Source organism: Rhinolophus sinicus, chromosome 18 (assembly GCF_057876585.1).
Source record: "Rhinolophus sinicus isolate RSI-liver-muscle chromosome 18, RSI-T2T, whole genome shotgun sequence".
NCBI classification, from domain to species: Eukaryota; Metazoa; Chordata; class Mammalia; order Chiroptera; family Rhinolophidae; genus Rhinolophus; species Rhinolophus sinicus.
Window position 1 is genome coordinate 27,195,867 of NC_142518.1, and position 20,358 is coordinate 27,216,224.

Consider the following 20,358-nt stretch of genomic DNA (forward strand, 5'->3'; position numbering starts at 1 on the left):
TTTGATTAATTTTATTATTGATCTGTTTTTTGTTGTAGAGCTATTGTGAGATCTTAATAACTGTTACATAATTTAAAAAAAAGATTTATTTTAACAAATCAAGTTTGGATAAATTTGTTCTTAACAGTATTATGCAGATTCTGTTCAACTCTGCAGGTAGAATTAGACATTCATTCCTGACATGGTTATTCATGACATCTTTCACCTACTGCTAGAATATCATTTCCACACTATCTTCCAACTACAGTGTGGGCAACCTAAGGTAGAGAGGATAACATACTCACATTTGTATTTTCCAGCACCTAGTCTTACACCTAACATGTAATGGAATCTCTCAAACTGTTTCTTGAATAAATTATCATATCATAAGAGCATTATCATATAAGATGGAGTAAATTTCTGTGTGATTCCAGAGGATGGCATAATTATTAAATCACTGATTAACTAGGTACCCACATCTCATGTCCACTCCTAAAAGAAACATTTCTCTTTTTTGGAAATAGGATTAGAAATTATTAAATATTTACAGCTCTAACAATGCATTAAGTCCAATGTGTGATTTACTCATTGTTTCTGGAATATAATTTGGGTGGTCATTTATGTTCCAAATTTTCATGAGAATTCAGAGTTGCCTTTCCACATAAAAGAATATTATTTTTTACATATTTCCGTTTCAGATTTTTCTCTTCTTTCTAACATCTACGTTTTGAGTTGCAGAATGAGAACTTGACTTTCTGAACTGTAATTTATTCAGATTCTAATTATATTTGATGAATGATGAAAAAAATTAAAAGAAGTATGTTTGTGCTCATCTGACTTTTGTTACAGTAGGATCCAAAATAATCCTTTTTTTCATTGGTTTTAGTATCATGTTGGTGGAATCCTCAAAATTTATCTCTCTGACATCTCAATTAATTGCGTCTGGACAATTCCCCAACCGCAGGAAGCACGGGTAAATGTCTGTAAATTCTGTGCTTTTAATTACTGAGGAAAAATTCTGACAAATTGAAGTAAACTTTTTATATAATTACATAATAATTTTCCTTTATTTGAACTATGTAATTTATATATAATTTATAATAGTCACACTTATTCTCTTATGTGGTACTAGGTTTACGTGCATGAAAGTTGAATAAATATGCACATGATCATGGTACTCAGGATCTATGAAATTGCTGCAGATGTTCAATTAATGAATACTGAACCATTACTCCTAGGAGAAATACATACAGTCACATAGATTATAATTGTAAATCTTAAAAAGAATCCGTCTTAATAGATTCTACTTTCTGTACTTGACACAAAGAAATTGAGGTTCAGAAGTGTTAAATGATTTGTCTGAGGCTGTGCCACTAGCAGGTACCAGAGAAGGGTTTCAGACCCTGTCCCCCTAGCCCCAAAGCAGGAGTTTCTTATCCTTCTTTCTGTACTGCTCTCTACCATCTCCATCCTCTGGTCATATATGTATGAGAACTGAAACAAAAAAGCCCAGCGTCACCTTGTGTGACCTCAGCTGGGAACTTGGCTTGACCAGTGACTGGAACGTTTTGCCACTTTGTGCATTTCCGCAAACAGCTCTTAAAGCCACATGAGTATTGATTTGTGGATTACAAATCAGTTTTAGCAAGAAGGTGAATTTGCAAATAATGGCATTCATGGATAATGAGTATCTACTGTATTTAAGCTTATTCTACCTATGTTATGAGGTCTATATTTAGTTTAGAAAGAAACATTGACTTCTGAATAGAGAGGCAGAATTCTTTTAAGTTAGATTTCTTTATATTTCTCTGTTTTAAACTACGGTTGATCTTGAACAACTGGGTTTGAATTGTGCGGGTCCACTTAACATGGAGTATTTTTTTCAAAAAATACTGTTAAATGTGTTTTCTCTTCCATATGATTTTCTTAGTAACCTTTTTCTTTAGCTTACTTTATTGTAAGAATACAATATATAATACATACAACATGCAAAATATGTGTTAATTGGTTATGTTGTTGGTAAGGCTTCTGGTCAACAGGCTATTGGTAGTTAAGTTTTCAGGGAATCAGAAGTTACATGTGGATTTTTGACTGCATGAGGGTGGACACCCCACACCCCCAATGTTGTTCAAGGGTCAACTATATAGAATAACTATTTAAAGTGATGTAGAATAAAAATAATTACCAAGGTTAAAGAAAGTCAGGCAGAAAGAAAATAATGCAGGTATCCATTAATGAAATGCATGTACCTTTGTTTCTGTGTAATGCTTGATAGTATCAGTGTCATCCATTCAGATGCAAAAAAAAAAAAAAAAAAAAAAAATCCCAGGAGGCAAAGATTTGGCCATGTTGATGCCACAAGAGTTTCCAATGTTAAAGTCATCAGAAACCATGAAAGTGATGGCGCAGATCTTGCTTAGATTAAAATGATATTGGTTAGTTTCCAAAAGTGAATTGTATTTAAGCCAGTAATTTTGCTAGTTTATAAGAATTGCATTTATTATAAAACATTTGATTTCTTTGTTGGTTTTTCTGTGAGAAAAATTTTTAAAGGAGAAATCATTTTTGTCTTATTGCATTTGTCTTATTGAAAGCTGATTTCATGCTTAACTAAGGCATTCAAAGTCTTCCTTTCACATTCTGCTTTTGTGAGCAATAAAATATGAATTAATACATTGAGCTATAAGACAACATTCTAGATACCATAAGAATAGAGTATTGTAGGCATTTTATGTTAATTTCTTTATAGTATATAATGCTAGTATTGCTAAAAAAATAAACTTCATTAAACATTTTCCCCAGATTTTAATCTTTTCAGCCCCTTGCTTCTTGATTGGGAAGCTTTGTGATCATAGATTGTGCCTGAATGGCCTTGAAATAATTTCTTCACATTAACTGCAAATAATTTATAGTACATGTATTAAACTAGAGTCAGATCTCAAAGCAGTGCTATAGGTATGTGTGAGCACAAGGAACAAAGTTAGATCAGTTTAATGAAAAATTGAGTCTATTTTCACAGTTTGGAGTGCAGTATAGGAACTCTGTATCCCCAATTTTAACATGATATTCCTTCATGCAATATTCTGAAGTGGTTTTGATTAGGCCCAGAATTCTAAAACTATTGAAGCAATAGATTCTCAAGCTACAGGTAAAGCCATCTTCTTTTTATGTTATGTTCTTCAAATAAAAAACAAAGTGGAATGAGCAGAGTGGTATGAAAGCATTTATAATTTAATTTTGGAAGGAAAGGAAACTTTGGAAATACTCATCGAAAATAATTGTCAACTTAGGTTGAAGTACGGCTTTAGAAGAGTGTCTACGATGGTTTCAAAAATTATTGATCATTTTTTCTCATGCAGTCTCTTCCATTTGTATTTATAATATGACATGTTCTTATTTCTTCTCTCAAGTCTTCCTCTGAGAAAAGAATATAAAGATGCCATACCATTGAGTGTTGCATCAGGGAGAACATGATCCAACATAGAGTAGTCAGGCTTCTTCCGATTAACTCTCAAAGAATAACTCAGAGCCATTAGTTTAATGGATGGAGGACTTCTCCTGTACACCTCTCTGAAGACTGTCTCCCATATCAAATCAAGAGGGGTGGGGGGGTGGGGGGGGTGCTTGTAAAGGCAAAAGCTACATAGTTTCTCAAGAAGGGCTAGCCCTTGGTTTGTCATTTCAGCCCTGGTATGGATTGAATGCTGAGCCCCAAGTCCATATGTTGAGTTGAGATAGAACAGTCTCAAGTTCATCAAAAAGGCTGTTTGTTGTTTTTCTTTTTCCTGACAATTCTGAAGAGATTTATTAGAAGCAGTTACTGTGGCTCTTCTGTCTGGGGTTCCGACTGCTTACTGTATAATATCTCCAGGCTCTAGTTCATGTAGCAGGCAAGTCTTTGTTCACTTTCTCAAGGATCAGCTAAATACCCACTTAATAGGTAGCAAAAAGGAGGAAGCACAAGGGTAAGAGCGTGCCCTTTCTCTGGTAGGGAAGTATCCTAGCACGTTTGCTTGTAGCCCATTGGCCAAATCTTAATCAGGTGACTGAAAGTAGCTGGAAGGAAAATTGAGAAACTGCTTTTCTCTACATACACATTACAATAAAATGAGGGTTTTTGTCAGTGAGAAGGAAAAGGCCAGTGTTTACTGATCAGATAGGCAACCATCAGCTTCTACCATGAGGGGACACGAAAGAGACTCATTTTATCTCCAAATAGTGCAGTTACCTAATATTTCTTCAGTCCAGCTCCATTGGCATAATGAGGACCTTTGATCTTTCAATGTCTTAATGAAATAATACTTAGTAATATTATACATCCTGTTTTATTTAAAAAAGAAAAAAACTCTCTCTAATGTTTGTCTCGCATAGATTCCCAGACACAAATTGTAGAATATGCATTTTAAACTATGACCAGAATGGAAGTCTGGTGTTTTATCTCTATGATTCACTTTTGTATGTAATACACCATATAATAAGCATAACAATGTCTCAATATAATCCTGGTCTGCTTACTAGGTTTAATCAGGAAGGTAACATAATAGAACAAGAAAAGGTTTTTAAAAAAATCTCCTTAAACTGTCTATTTTTAAGAGCTTTTTAAATATATCCCTATTGTCCTCTTTTTAGGCACATGGTAATATTACACTTACCCAGTGATAATTGAAGTTAATGTGTGGCCAATGGCATGTGAGGAGAAGTGCTGAATGCCTTTTCCAAGTGGTAGCATTAACTCCTTTGCTGTGACATTCAGATATATCCGAATGAATATTTACCTCCACTGGTGTTCAAGTTTACCCTACAAGCTCAAAAAAACCTTTCCCTCTACTGCAGAGTTCAAGTACATATCCATAAAATAGTTAAAATATCAACTTTTGATTTTTTTGTGGATTTTTGACACATTTTGAAAAAGTAACTTGAAATCAATTAACACAGTGAAAGGGTTAAGACCGTTTGAGCTGTTATCCTGTTCCCTTTCCCTGCCACAATGATTAGAGAAGCACATATAGAAATGGATCTCTGAGTGCATCCTCTCCACCTAGGATGGAGTTAGTGATAGCAAGAAATGAACTGTTGTGTTAATCCACTGAGATATGGGGTTGTTACTGCAGCATGACCTGGCTTATACTCCTCAGAGTCACTTCAGCCAATATGTCCCCAAATGATAAATTTTGTCTTCTGAAATGAGCAGTGAAGTGCTGAAATTATCTTTCAGGTGGCATAAAAATGATAGTCTCCCATTAAAATAAAAAAATGACTATCTCTAAGCTGCTGCTCTTAAGCAACAGATACTTCTACAGCAGCACATTTGAAACCACATGGATGATCAAACTTTATATTCTTCACACATTTTACTATGGGAACATGCTCCATGTACATAAGCAACAGGAGTTAGGAAGTTTTTATTCTAATTATCTTCAAAGGATTATCAGGAAGGATCAGGACAGCGGACTGATTTTAGCCACACTTTTAAATTGAATGACGTATCAGGAGTGCTCAGAAATGAGCACTTTGTAAATAATTTCCTACAGTGATAGAACTAGCTAGTTTTTTCCAGCGACATTGAATTATTTATCATTCAACAAATTCTTACCAAGTGCACCGCAAACACTATTCTTAGTACTGGAGAAACATAGGGATAAATAAACCACAGTTCTGATCCTCAAGGAGCCCACCATCAAGTAAAGAAAAAAAATATCTACACAAATGGAGGCAATTGTTTAGGACAGAATATATTTAGTAGTATATGTTATACAAAAACAAAACAAAACAAAAAAACCCACAAAACACAACAACAACAAAAAAACAATGCTCTGCGAGCTGATTGGCAAGGAGTATCACTATCTTTTTATAGAGGTCTTTACAAAGGAGAAGACATTTAAGGAGAATAATAGATACTAAGCACTTTTGTTTTCCACGCATACACTATACTCTGGTGTTCTCCTTTATCATATACCAATTGGCATCTGAAATAGAAGAGCTTGATGGCCAGAATCTAGAGAAGGGGGAGAACTTGTGTACAAGTATAGAAGGAGCGTGGGAAGAGGGGGTTACAGAAGCAGTCAGGTGGGGGACAGGTCAGGGGAAGTACAAGACATATACTTATCCATATGGACTAGAGGAGAATATGAATTAAGGTTGAAAAGGTGTTGAAGTGTTTATCATTGTATTTCTTGCAGAACTACTGTGCATGACAGACTGTATACTACATGAGCTTAGGGGCGTCATCATTCATCGCTGTGTCCCAGAATAGCTTGGCCCAGAATAGCCCCCCAAAGGAAAGAAGACCCCAATAGAGATGTTTTTCTGAGTACTGATTTTTGCTAAAAACCCCAAAAGGCTGGATCCTGGAGATGTATGATTTTAAAATATTTCGTTCTACTACACTGAATAATTAGTACCAATCATTAGGTTGGTATAAAAGTAATTGTGATTTTTGCAATTATTTTTAACCTTTTCAACTGCAATTACTTTTGCACCAACCTAATAGAATTAGGCAAGTCTCTAAGGAAAGCAGAGAGAATCGAAGGCTATACACTAAGAGTAACAATCTGCCATAATCCTCTTGCTCTCTATTAGGGTTTCATACCTGTTTTCAATGTCATCAGGCTCTTTGGCTGTCTGATGAAGCCTACTATACTTCACAGAGTAGTGTTTTATAAATACACAAAGTAAAATACAAGGATTACATAGTATCTTAATCTGCTTGGGTTGCTATAGCAAAATACCATAGAACGGGTGGCTTAAACAGCAAAAGTGTATTTCTCATAGTTCTGGAGGTTGGAAGTCCAAGGTGGCAGCAAGGTTAGGTCTCATGCTGTGGCCTCTGTTTTTGGCTTATGAGTGGCAGCCACCTGGCTGTGTACTCACATGACCTCTACTTTGTGCACACATGGAGAGAGAGTGAGCTCCCTGGTATCTCTTCTTACAAGGACACTAATTCTATTATAGCATCATCCCTCCCTTATGACCTCATTTCTAACCTAAATTACCTTCATATAGTCCCTATCTCCAAATACAGTCATTTTGGAAGTTAGCTTCCACATATGAGTTTAAGAGGGACACAATTCACTCTATAGCATAGAGGAAACTAATACTCCAGTAGGTTATCAAAATATTTAAAAACTGTAATATATGAAAATACATACTTCTTCATTAGCACAATATATAATGAGATCTAATGGTGGAGATAATAACTATCGTACTTTAAAAGTAGTACTTGTTTCCCTGAAAATAAAACCTAGTGGGACCATCAGCTCTAATGCATCTTTTGGAGCAAATATTAGTATAATACAATAATAATATCGGGTATTATACTAATTTTTGCTCCAAAAGACGCATTAGAGCTGATGGTCCCACTAGGTCTTATTTTCAGGGAAACACGATAATGAACATAAATAATAGCTCAAGATATGTGCAAAACATATCTGTGATTATTTGGAGACAAAGTCATAGTACAGACAATACTACTGTGGTTTGGTTTAAATTGCTGTTAAGAGTTACTGGAAGTCAAGGTAAAATGTTTTCCCATTTAAATTTACAGATCCTTTCTATCCTTGAACTTCAGGTTTTCACCCCTTGCTTTAGAGACTCTTCAACTGCTCACGGGCCAAAGTGGTACTAAAAACAGGAAACACCCATTCTTACTGCCCTCCAGATGGCCACCAGGTTCCCCCCCCCCCCCTTTTTTTTTAAGAACTCTCGGACACATGGAAGACGGAATAAATCTAAAAATTGATCCTCTTACATTCCTTCCCATGGTGCATAAAAACTTGACTTGAACCAGATAATTTGCTACTTGGTATGGACACAGCCCTGAATGTTGGCCCAGGAGTAGCTGTTCCCTGCTGGGAAAGGCTTGAGTAGGAAGTCATTCTTGGGGCTGATTTATTATTCATGCTCTGAGTAGAAGCAGTTCGATGTCATTTTGATTATTTCACTCGCAAAAAGCTGCATGCCACTACTGCAGAGGAGCAAAGGAATGTCATCCTTCACACCTCAAAAGTAGGTTCTATTCCCTGATTTTGGCCCCACTACTAAATTAGCAGAAAATATTTTGCTACTTGATCTATAGTATTTTGTACAATTTTAGCCTCTTTGGATGCTATTTCTTCCTTAAGACCAAGGGTTTAAACATGCTCCCTCTGCCATAACTTCAACAATAATCCATGAGCATCAATGAAAATGATAGCATGGACTGAGGTGTGGGGAATAACAAACAGGTAAATTAGTTGTTTTCTGTCTTTCGAACATGCAAGATACGGGTTCTGTAAACAAGTTGGGTTTATCACTGAATTTCTAAACTCAAGAACATTGATTAGGTAAAACAGAATTTTCTTGAGCCAGATTATTGTATTTAATTTTTTCTGATGTCTCTGAGTTAATCATGATACTCATTAGCTTTTGAACAAGTTAATAAAATTCCTGGGTCTGCAAATATTTTCTGTCTGTCTTTACCATAAATAGTACAGGTAACTCAATTTTACTGGGTTTGAGAGTCTCCTTTGAGGATGAGCCAACTTTCTGATTTATTGAAAAAGTACTTTCATTAGCTGCTCTCCAACAAAATATGTAAAGGAAAGAAAAAGGAGATGAAGCCCAAATTACTCTGCTTTTCTATTCACTATGAAAAAAAAAATGACTGAATGGCTAGAAATTGCAAGTATGGAACAAAATGAGGTTTGAAGATTACCTAAGGATTTTAATCAGGCATTCTACCCAGAGCTCCATTGTCAAAGACATGGCACTGGGTCTGTACATTGAAAAATAAGCATTTTTGTTGGGTTTTTTTTTCCCAACTCTCCATATAGTCTCCCTTGTAAATGCTAAAATATTCATCTATTATATCTGTGATAGCCTTAAAATATCTATCAAATGCTCGAATTATATAACATATTAAATGTTCTTCACTTTCAAAGAAAAGGTATTACTTAAACTGCTAATCAAAATGCCTGTGAAGTAGAAGTAGAGAATAATTATAAGATGTGGTAAATAGCCTTATGAAGAATTTGGTGTAAAGAAAAGACTGGAGAAATGGCATAGATATGATTAAAAGAACTTTACTTGGAAATAGTCAATATATTTTTACTGTATCAAATTTAGTCAAAAGCAGATGACAAGGTGAAAAAATATGATTGTGTTGTATTCTCAGAAAAAAAATCAGGCAGACAATATCTGAGAGCCCAGATAGTAATTAACGGCTTGTAGAGCGAAGTAGTCGTGAATACTAAGTGAAGAGCAAATTGGGGAAAATTGATGAGTTCTGGAAGACTTGGAACCTTTCAAGGGAGGCAATTGCTTTAGGCTATGATCTCCTAATTAATCTTCAAAAATGCAACCAGAGATTAAACAGCTGCCCACATCTCCTTCTGCCTTTATGAGAAAGAAGCAAATGTGGAAAAAATAAGCTGAGAGAAGAAAATTTTTTAAGACATCAAGATCTGGAGCCATTTTTGGAGAAAGTAGATTTATAGTCCTAAGTTGAGACCATCTGCTTTTAAGTGTCAGGATTTTGGTTATTATTATTATCAAATGTTTACTTCTGTATGGTACTTAGGAATTGTTTTTACCAAATTTTTAAAAATGCTGATGGAAATATGGATGATTGCTACATTGCTTTTTTTCATTTCTCTTATTTTTAAAATTTCTAAAAGACTATAAACATAACATGATATATGAAAGAAACCTATGGTCTTCACACATCTTATTGTAGGTAGCCATAATTTTTAAGGATCTGTAAGATTTAATTAATATAGAGAATTGTTTTTGAGATTTGTTTGTTTTGTTGACGTTTTTCTATTTATTTACGATAGTGATGCTGGGAGTAGCGAAGAAGATGATGTTGGTGAGGGCTCTTCTGATGTCCCAAATGAGTTAAAAACCTGTGAGTACCTCAGATGAAAGCTTTTATTTCTTTTCATGTCTTATTTTTATGTACAGAGTGCAATAGCAAATGAAACTACAGACAGAATAGCAAACCCTGGGGATTGCTGGCTGAATGGGAGGCCCAAGTGTTGGTCCTCAGTCTTTTCTGTGCATGACCCTTTGGAGGACTCTGCCCACATCTTTCCTTTCACTACTGGGTCTTAGTTTCCTCACCTGTACAATGGGTGTATTTAGATAAATCACCTTTATGTTTCTTTTGGGTTATTCTGAACTGCTTAAACCTATTTAGGTGACAGGTATCACCATATTTTAAATTATAAGGATTACGCCTGAAACTAATATAAAATAATATTGAATGTCACCTATAATTAAATAAATGTGTGTGTGTGTGTGTGTGTGTGTAGTCACAGGATGTAAAGTACAACATAGGGAATATAGTCAATGGTATAGTAACAGCTTTATATGATATCAGATGGGTAGTAGACTTGTTGGGGTATCACTTTGTGAGGGGTGTAAATGTCTGATCATTATGTTGTTTGATACACCTGAAACTAATAATAAAAATAAAAAATTGTAAGGAGAACACAGCTTGCTTTGTTTTGTGAAATAACTATAGATTTAGAAAATATGGATAGAATGATAGATAGGAAAGTAGATAAAGGAATATTCTGGTTATCTATAGCTATACAGAATAAGCTACCGCAAATGTGGTAGCATTAAACAATAAAAATGTAATATGATTAATATCTGTCATACTTCTGGGGTGACTGGCCTCAGCTAGGTGACACTTGCAGTTGCAGTCAGATCGAGGCTGGAGCTTGTGTCACCCCACAGGCTTTCTCACTCACATGTCTGATGAATGCCTTTCGTCTGGGACTCCAGGTGGGGCTATTGGCCTGGACACTTCCATATGGCCTCTCATGTGGCCTAGGCTTCTTCACAGGATAGTAGCTTGATTCTAAAAGCAAGTAAACCGGGAAGAGAGATAATTAGGAGGAAATTGTATTACATTTTTTGATCTGGTGTCAGAAGTCACACTGCTCGACTTGCTCCATTCTAGCATACTCTTCATTAGGATCAACTCCCTAAGACTGGCCCACCTTGTCACCACATTTAAGGCAATGTTGAAGAATTTGTGGACATGTTTTAAAACCAGCAAAAAGATTATATATACTGTATTTCTGCTTCATGTTGTCACTCCCTGTAATGTGAACCATTATGTAGTCCCCCCAAATTTTGAAATTTCTTCAGGGAGCACTTTGCTATTTATATGTGTTTATATAAGCTAATTTTTAAAAACTAGTGAAGTCCCCGTTGTGAAGAAATCATGTATTAAGGCATCTTTAATAGGACGTCATAATTATACCTTTTTTTAATTATCTCAAGCTTGCATTGGGGTCACCCATAGTTTTATTAACAAATGTGTGTATTCTCTTTCTAAATTTGTGTGCTAAGGCATTGAACATTTGTTTCTTCATCCCCAAACTGTAATGACTAATTGAAAAAGCCACTTTATTTGAACAGCACTTATGAAATGATAGGTAAATAAATTGCTTCATGTTTTGGCAGCAATTAAGTCCAGCTTCATCAGAGAGTTCTTCTGCAAGTCACATACTCTTTACCTGGGAGTGGAAGGATCTTCAAGCCTGGAGCTGTTCTTTCTGCCCTTTGACTTGCGGACACGCTATTGCATCATTTTGCTCAGCAACAAACAGGTGCGAACAGAACTGTGCCGTGTGCTTTCATCTCGGGATGGTACTTTAATGGAATGACTAGTACAGGCAACTAGATGGCAGCTGAAGACTTTAGAATAGTACGAGATAATAATTTCAGCCCTCTGGTAGCTAAACAAAGAGCTTACCCTCAAGAATAAGCAGAGTGCATTACACTAGTCGCGGGTACATTTTATAATGGCTGCATAAGGAAGTTCCATGAGAGTAGAGGGAAGGCATGCCTGACCTTGCTATGCCGCTGTCTGTACTAATCTGTGGCTTCCTAACAAATGACCAAACACTGAACGGCATAAAACAACACACATTTTCAGTGGCTCAGAGATGTAACATGACTTAGATGGGTCCTCTGCTCAAGGCCTGTCATTTTCAGTAAGGGATTGGCCAGTGCTGGGTTCTCCGAGCTTCATTTGAGGAAGGAGCTGTTTCCAACTTCTCTCACGTTGTTGGCAGAATTCACTTCCTAGTGGTTCTGGGATCCATGCAACTTGCTTCTTTAAAGCAAGCAAAGGAGAGAGACCAAGAGCGGGAAAGGAGGGAGGGGAAGAGGGAGCTAGACAGAGACAGAGAGAGAAAGACAGATTGTCTTCAGAGGGAAAGTTTTATGGCATTATCCCTTTCCAGAAAGACACTGCAGTGTATTGACCTGAGGAGAGGGAATTTATAACCCCCAGGAAATAGCCCCCAAATATATCAATTATGTACCAATTATGCAGTATTTTAAATGCATATGCAGTGAAATGAGTGGTACCTCGGTTTTCCAATGTAATCTGTTCTGGAAGACCCTTTGAGTTCTGAAACGTTCGAAAACAGCTGACAGCTAGGCCTCAGGATCTTGCACTCAGCGGAAGCCGCGTGACATGTTTGACTTCCAAGGCGTGTTTGAAAACCGAAGCATTTACTTCGGGTTTATGGTGTTTGTAGACCAAAATGTTCATCAACGGAGACGTTCGAAAACCAAGGTACTACTGTAATGGTAATTAGAAAGAGGTATTGTATTTACCTGGTGTCTATAAGACCATTTACATGTGAAAAATAATGCAGCCTATCAAATAATGTAAAGCATAGTTTAATTTTACACTAAAAATTACCATTTAGGAAGAAAACGCTATTTCATAGTAATACTAAATCTTGCTTTTTATTTCCCTGTAAAGGAGTTCAGGATTTAACTGAATTCCGCTATATATATAAAAATTTGTGAAAAATAATAACTGTAATATAGGAATCAGTACTTTGATCAAATGCTTCACAATCCCTCATTTATATCAATTGATAATATACCCATAGACAAACTCTGGGTTTAATTCTTAATAGCATAGTAAGGAGGTTGATTTTATTCTTTAAATTAGACTATTGGAACATTAATATTTGTTTCCATAAATTTTATCTAAATTAATCAAAATATACCTACACTTGGTATCTCAATTTATTAAAACATGACTTTGATTACATATATTTTGTCCTTGTCAGAAAAAATATTAAGAAAAATAATCACAAAATTATATTGCTATCAGTTGAGAAATAATGTCCTTAATATGAAAGATTGCATTGAATTACAATCACATCTATTAATTTATACATTCAATTGTATTGCTAATTGTATTGAAATGCAATTACACACTTAAATGATAATCAGACATCCAAGTCCACCTAGTTAGCTCCTATTCTTATTAAATGTGATAACTGCTTTGCCATTAAGAACCACCTGTTGAAAACTAATTAGGCCTCAATTTGATAGCTTGCCATGTGTAAAACAGAAACATTTCTACTAACACTGCTATCAAGGAAAGACCATTTGTTTCACTTTGGCTATTCCAGTCGAACTTTCAAATACAAAATGAAATGAGTTATATAACAGCTGTTTGCAAGTAGAAATAGTTTCACAAAACTTCCATCAATGTTCATAGAAATTCTTACCTTAGGGAAAAACCCACAAAAGCCCTAAAAATTCATACTTTCAAATGCCAAAAATCCAAAGAAATTTCTTCTCTGTGTGGATGGGGCCAGATTAAATCATGACCCACCACCCGGTCACGGAGAATTTGCATCTGTTGGGAGGAGAGTTTGACAGACCCCCATACAAGGCACACAGACACTGCAAAGCACGAAGCTTTGTCTTGACTTTCTGCCTATGGTAATACCAGTTGTTAAATACATTGTGTGTCACTCTGGCCATCTCCCCTATGTTTTCATAAATGAATAGAACCACTCATCTTACTTTTTGCACTATCACTCATTTCATTCTCCCTCAGTCTTTTGTATTTTTCTGTTTCTGCTGATGTAGAGATTAAGCTGGCAATCTCTATTATGTGTGTATTTAAATATTCTATAATCAATTTGCAACTTTTTCAATCAGGCATGCAGATTTTAATAATACTGATTTGTGCTTAATTTTATTGCATGTAAAGATAAAAACATCAAGTTATATTATGCTAAAATCTGTATGTAATTTTCATTTAGGTAAACTAACTTCAGTTTTATGAAAGTTATTTCTATAGCTGGAGGTACTATTATTTGATGGTAGTTTACTTCATTTTTCATGTTTTAAAACAACATGTCACATTTCATTTGCCCTCACCAAGATGCTGGTTGCAAGGCATAATCTCTCCTTGTGTACATGGTGTCCTGGAACATTCCACTAATTTCTATAACACAGCCAGACAGATTGTGACCATTTCTAGAATGGATAGAATAATGCATTTCTATATAATAGCAGAGGCAGGAATAATTGGCTAATAAAGGAGTTTGGTCAAAAAGGTCAAGTAGAAATTTGCCAGTAAAACAGTGTTTGGACAGGGAAGAAGTGTGCTCAGAACATTTTAAGAACATGAGGCAAAATAGCTAAGCATGAAAATCAGGGACACTTGAATTGCTGATTTTGACAATGGTTTGTTGGAAGTGACAGAAAATGTGTTGGATGGATAGGTCAGACCGATAAAGAGGATAGTAGTGAATTTTAAGTTGGATAATTAAATTTTATTATTGTGGAAAGCAGGAACCCAATGGAAGGTATTGAGCATAGGCATGATTTGATTTCATCTTTGTTTTAGAAAGCATCTATAGAGTCAAAACAGAGTAAATTAAGAGTTGGAGATAGAAACTGGAGACTGAAAGACTGGCTAGGAGACTTGCAATCTATTACACTCCTCAACTTGCTACCGTTCCATACTGCTCTCTGCTTTTCCTTTACTAGCAGTAAGGACAGAGAGAAGGATGTGAGAAGCAATGGTGAAAGAAGAGGTAATGATGTTGGCTTTGGGGGAAGGAAGAACGGCACAAGAGAGAATTGTAAAGAATATTGATACAAAGATCAATCTTAATGACAGTTTGAGTGATGTTCACACTTGAAGGGAAGCAAATTTTCATTTACTTGCAGAGCAAATTGGTGGCAAAAAAATTTGAATAGAAACTGTTTTGGAAAATGTGTTGACAAAGGAGAAGAGAGATTGTTGATTTCACTGCCACAATGACTTCTAGAGTCTAGGCCCACCTTCCTGTTAATGGATGAGGTCTTTTCCTACAACATACCGTATATTTTTATTAAATAATCAGTTCATATTTTATGCCATTTAAATATATGTTGCCTTCTCAAAATGTCTGTGGAATAATCTCTCAGGCATGCAATTAAGATTGTGTTAAAATTGTGTTAAGGAAGTTGAACTTTTTAGTGCAGGCTTACAAACCTTTTTATATGTCTTCTTCTTTCCCTTACTGAGTCTCCTAGCTAAATCATTCTATGAAAAATAGTACCGTGTTTTCCTCAAAATAAGACCTAGCCAGACAATCAGCTCTAATGCATCTTTTGGAGCAAAAATTAATATAAGACCCGGTCTTATTTTACTATAATATAAGACCCGATCTTATTTTACTATAATATAAGACCAGGTGTTATATGATATAATATAATATAATATAAACCGGGTCTTATATTAATTTTTGCTCCAAAAGACGCATTAGAGCTGATTGTCTGGCTAGATCTTATTTTCGGGGAAACATGGTATTTTAAAAGAAAAGTGATTACTCTGAATGGTCAGTTTCACATTACAACTATGGCAAAATCAAATAGTCACCTACAATGATTAATGATCTCTCTCTAGTGTAAGAAATTTAACAGTTTAGAATTTTAGCTTAGCTGTCATATGCCTGTGTAGCCATCAAAATAATATACTGTTGTTCAGCCAATTCAAACAAATAAATTACAAAACATAGCAAGATCTAGGCCCAAGATAAGAAAATAAGATAAGTATAATTTAAGATCTATGAAACAACATGGTAATTTTTCTGTCTAGAAATGCTTTTTAATTTTTTTTTTTAAGATTGAGGTTATTTGTATTTGGAGGGCTTCTGTGGCATGTCCAATATTACCCAGGAAATTAGTGGCAGAACTGAGATTAAAACGTTCCTGCCAATTCAGTATTTGTGTTCCTCCTTTCTGGGTCATTAACAATTGGGTTTCTTGTAAAGTTGCATGAAACTGTGTTATTTGAGGACTGCATTTAACCTGATCCATAGAAAGAACAAAACATCTTTTGTGAAGGTTTCTTACAATTGACAATGGGCTGTGGCATATTTCTGGAAAATATAATAAAAATCCAAGTAAACATGCCCACTGGTATATATGAAATTAAGAGCAGAAAAGAAATGTAATAGCTCACATTGAAAAGTGTCTGTTATGTGTCATATAATTTCATTTCCCTTGTCACAGCCTCCAGACTTGGAATGTAAGGGGTTTCTCTCCTTATAAATGAGTTCTTTCTCGCATTTGTACTTCTTCCCTGGCCTGGTTTTATTTCAAGAAAAGTGGAGGGAACTAATTAGACAATACTACAGATGACGTTCCTGAATAATTTTCTGACTCAGGCAAAACAGGCATTATTTTCATTGATATTAACTTTTTAAAATAAAAGTAACATATTGAAAGTGAACAAATCAGACAAAATAATTTTTTGAGAAATAATAATACATTGTCCATGTAATATGTGGATTTAAATGTAATTGAATAGAGTTACTGATATTTCAATTAGCTAACCAATGTTTAGAAAGCTGTTTATAATATATATTTAAGAAAAATGTTGTGGCAAATAACAGTTTGTTCCTTTTGCGTCAGGTCCCATGGGTTGGTATTAATTTTCATGGAATAGACAGCTATAGATCAAGTTCCATTCAGGTACAAATTTTTAGAAACATGCAATTATGGTAACTCTGTACTCACCAAATACAATTTCTTATGAATACTATATTTTGGGTAAAACAACTGATTTTTAGGTAAAAATAAGGATGAGAAAAAAGTTAAAATAAAGTGAATATTAATATATTGTTTCCTCCAGTTTCTGTTGAACTTAAGCATTGTACTCTATTTGAATTATTATTGAAAACTTTACCTCAGTATTGATCACTCAGTTGTATTTATAGTCACACACACACACACACACACACACACACACACACACAGAGAGAAAGCACATTTCAGATTGCTAGCTTGGATTTATGTTTGCAAACTACATGGCTGTTTAGGAAAAATTAGTATATGACAATTACATATAATGTGTTCATTAGTAACAATAGTGCATAGATTTAAAAGCTGAACAATTTAAAACAGTCATAGTTTTCCATATTTCTTTTATCAGCACAAACTAAAGATAATTGTGGATTGTAAGTAATAAAATCCTATGGAACGTTATCAGATGAAAGTAAAGGATAAAATTTTGTTATAAACAAATCTCAATTGGGGAGGGATAATGAAGCTATAAATAAGTTGACCTCACAATCAGAAATCATTTATTCTTTTGTTTCAAGATTAATTTTCAATTTTTGCCATTTCACTTTTTATCTAAGGTATTTACAATATTTTGGAATATGTATTTTTATTATGTAATGAATTTACTTTTATATTATTTACACACACATTTTATACTCAAGGAGATCTTTGGAATAGTCTCTGAAGCGTACAGTTAATATTGTTTTAAGATTGTGGGACGGTTCAAACCGGTTACAATGCCAGCTTTGAAGCTAGGTTTGTTTCCTTTTGCTTTCCTAGTGGTCAGTTGTGTTCTTGTCACAAGCCCATTCTGGTGCAGAATTCTTTATTGTGTGGTTTAAACCTAAATTTACCAGTCTTCCTTTTCATTGATCCTCTCAAGTCTTGTCCTCACTCTGGATCTTTTGAGTCAGATCTGTGTTTTCATAATATCCTCAGGTGATTTACATGCACCTGAAAGTTTGGGAAGCCTGCTCTCCAGAATGGCCCCCGCTCCATTTAAGTGGATGTCTCAAGTGCCAGACAAAGGGTTAGGTTCCTAATATGTGTTACCTCATGTAATGCTCACATCTTTAGAATCCTTCTACTTCTTAAGGTGTAAGCATTTTTTTTAAAAAATTTTATTATGGAAAATATAAAATACACACAGTTGTAGAAATAAAACTGCAGTAAATACCCCCGGTACCCTTCACTCAGCTTCAACAGTGCGTGGGCAGACATGTTTCATGATTATAATGAAGCAAATCCCAATCATCACATCATTTTATCCACAGATAATTCAATAATTGTCTCTATAACAACAACAAAAAAATTTGATATTACCATGATACCATTACTACTAAAAACTTAATTTTTTTTCTTAATAGCATCAAACATCTGGGCATTGTTCATATTTCCCTCATTGCCCCATGATTGTTTGTATGCTTTTTCTGTCATCTCATTTTGAGTTTCTTTGTTTGAATTGTAAAGGAGGAAAAGCAATTATTCTTCTACCCCTCTGTGCACTTGGCTGAGATCTCCACTCCACCCCTACCCCATAATAAAAGATTAACAGGAGAAAAACAAACAGAAATTTATTCAGATGTATACCTCATGTGTACATGGGAGAGACCCAGGGAAAACTGAGTAACTTCCTGAGGTGGCTTAGAATTCAGGCTTAAATACAATCTTAATAGGGAAAGTGGAGAGGGGATATGGGTCGCTTCAAAGAGAATGATTTTTCAGCAAGATGAATGTGCCTTTAGAAGAATAGATGGGAGATATAGTTGGTGACAAAGTTTTTCTAGGTGCAGCTTCAACTTGTAGTTTCTTCTTCTGTGGTAAGAGTCAATCTTCCTTGGATGATGAAACTCCCAGGGAGGTGATTTATGAGAATTGAGTTCCTTTTGGAAGGTCTGTCTTTAGGCAGGTAAGGGGAGTCCAGATAAAGCCTTTACATGCATTTGCTGTGTTTCAAGTGCCTACAGCTCAAAGTCATCAATATACCAAAGGGGCATATTTTGGGATGACGTGTCCTGAACTCCTACAGCCCTATTTTGAGATGACATATTCTGCTACCCTTCAGAATCAACATCTACATAATATTCGCCCATTGTGATTATGTGATATGTCTTTTGAAACTCCCTCTCTCCCCTTCCTTTTCATTTAATCTCTAAGTTCCTAAAATGACGGAATATTTTTCAGCCCATTTTACAGAGGAAGAAACCGGAACTCAGAGATGTAGTAAACTTGCCTGAGGCTTAGAAGTTAATAAATGACAGTCTCAGGATTAAAACCAGGCCTGTCCACCCCTATTGTTTTTCTCTGTATTATTCTCTCTGTTTAGACTTTTGTACTGCTTACCTAATTACTTATTCTAAAAGATCTTCAGATCCTCAGTGCTCATTTTGAAAACCCGTACTTTATTTTTTAAATTAAATCGATTGCAATGACATTGGTTAATCACACTATGTAAATTTCAAGTGTACAGTTCTACAATATATCACCCCTGACCCTCCATTCAAACTGAGCTGGTTTCTGCTCCCACTGTTTGCTCCAGGGGTTTTGTCTTCTGGCCTCTCTCACATTGCTCTGCCTCTGCCCCCTTCAGTGACCGCATACAAAAAAATGTCATCCTCTCCAGGCCTTTCTTGATGTCCTCTGGACCCTGCCAACACTTCATCAGTAATCTTATGTGATATAATGGATTTTTTTTTTATTGGAGAACATGTCATATCTTCCTGATGATACTGTGAGCACCTTGAGGGAAAAATCTATTGTTTTCTCATGTATGCACTGCCTGCTTGCTATTTCTTAGATACAGCAAAGTTGCCTCAAAGGTAACATGTCCAAATCTGAATGCATGAGTCTTCCCCAGTAAACCTGATCTCACCTGTTTTCTGCTTCAGTGAATGGCAGTGTCACAGTTCAGGTACTCCAGGAAACAGACTGTGAGACTGTAATTCACATACAGGAAATTTATTGGGAACTTCCCTGGAAATCAGTACCTTTGGGGAGTGAGGGAAGCCTGACTGGGCGCAGGGAAAAGTTGGGTTTGGATGTAGTAACGAAGGCCTCAGTGGATCCCATGAGGAGCTCTGGGGAGGGGGAAACCTATCGTGATGCCCTGAATTGGGGTGAGGGGCCTGGGTCTTTATACTCCCCACACAGACCGGCAATTGGATGTGGAACTTACATTCTAGCAAGGGGACACAGGTAGTAAGCAAAACATATAATAGCTAAGTAAATTCTAGAGTATTTCAGAAGGTGAGAGGTATAATAGAAGAAGTCAAAAAGGATAAAAAGGATCAGGATTTGGGGAGTGTGTATTGCGATTTATAATAGGGTGGTCAGGGTAAGCCTCACTGACTAGGTGATATTCGAACAAAGACTTAAAGGTGAGAGAGGTAGTTATGCAGATACGTGGGGGAAGAGAGGTCCAGGCAGCATTATTTGTTTCCTAATGAGCATTTGTTGTGTTTGTTAATAACAACACCCTTCCCCTAAAGTAATCATTATTTTGACTTA

The 20,358-nt window shown here is 35.5% G+C and overlaps 1 protein-coding gene across 1 annotated transcript in view; it reads left to right on the forward strand.

The window, feature by feature from the left end:
• CFAP47 (cilia and flagella associated protein 47) overlaps positions 1 to 20,358 on the forward strand; it is a 372,118-nt gene that overhangs the window by 213,837 nt on the left and 137,923 nt on the right. Inside the window, exons 40-42 of the mRNA XM_088794865.1 lie at positions 866 to 952; positions 9,792 to 9,862; positions 11,434 to 11,579. Of these exons, the coding sequence (XP_088650991.1) occupies positions 866 to 952; positions 9,792 to 9,862; positions 11,434 to 11,579 (304 nt within the window). The remainder of the gene's footprint in view (positions 1 to 865; positions 953 to 9,791; positions 9,863 to 11,433; positions 11,580 to 20,358) is intronic.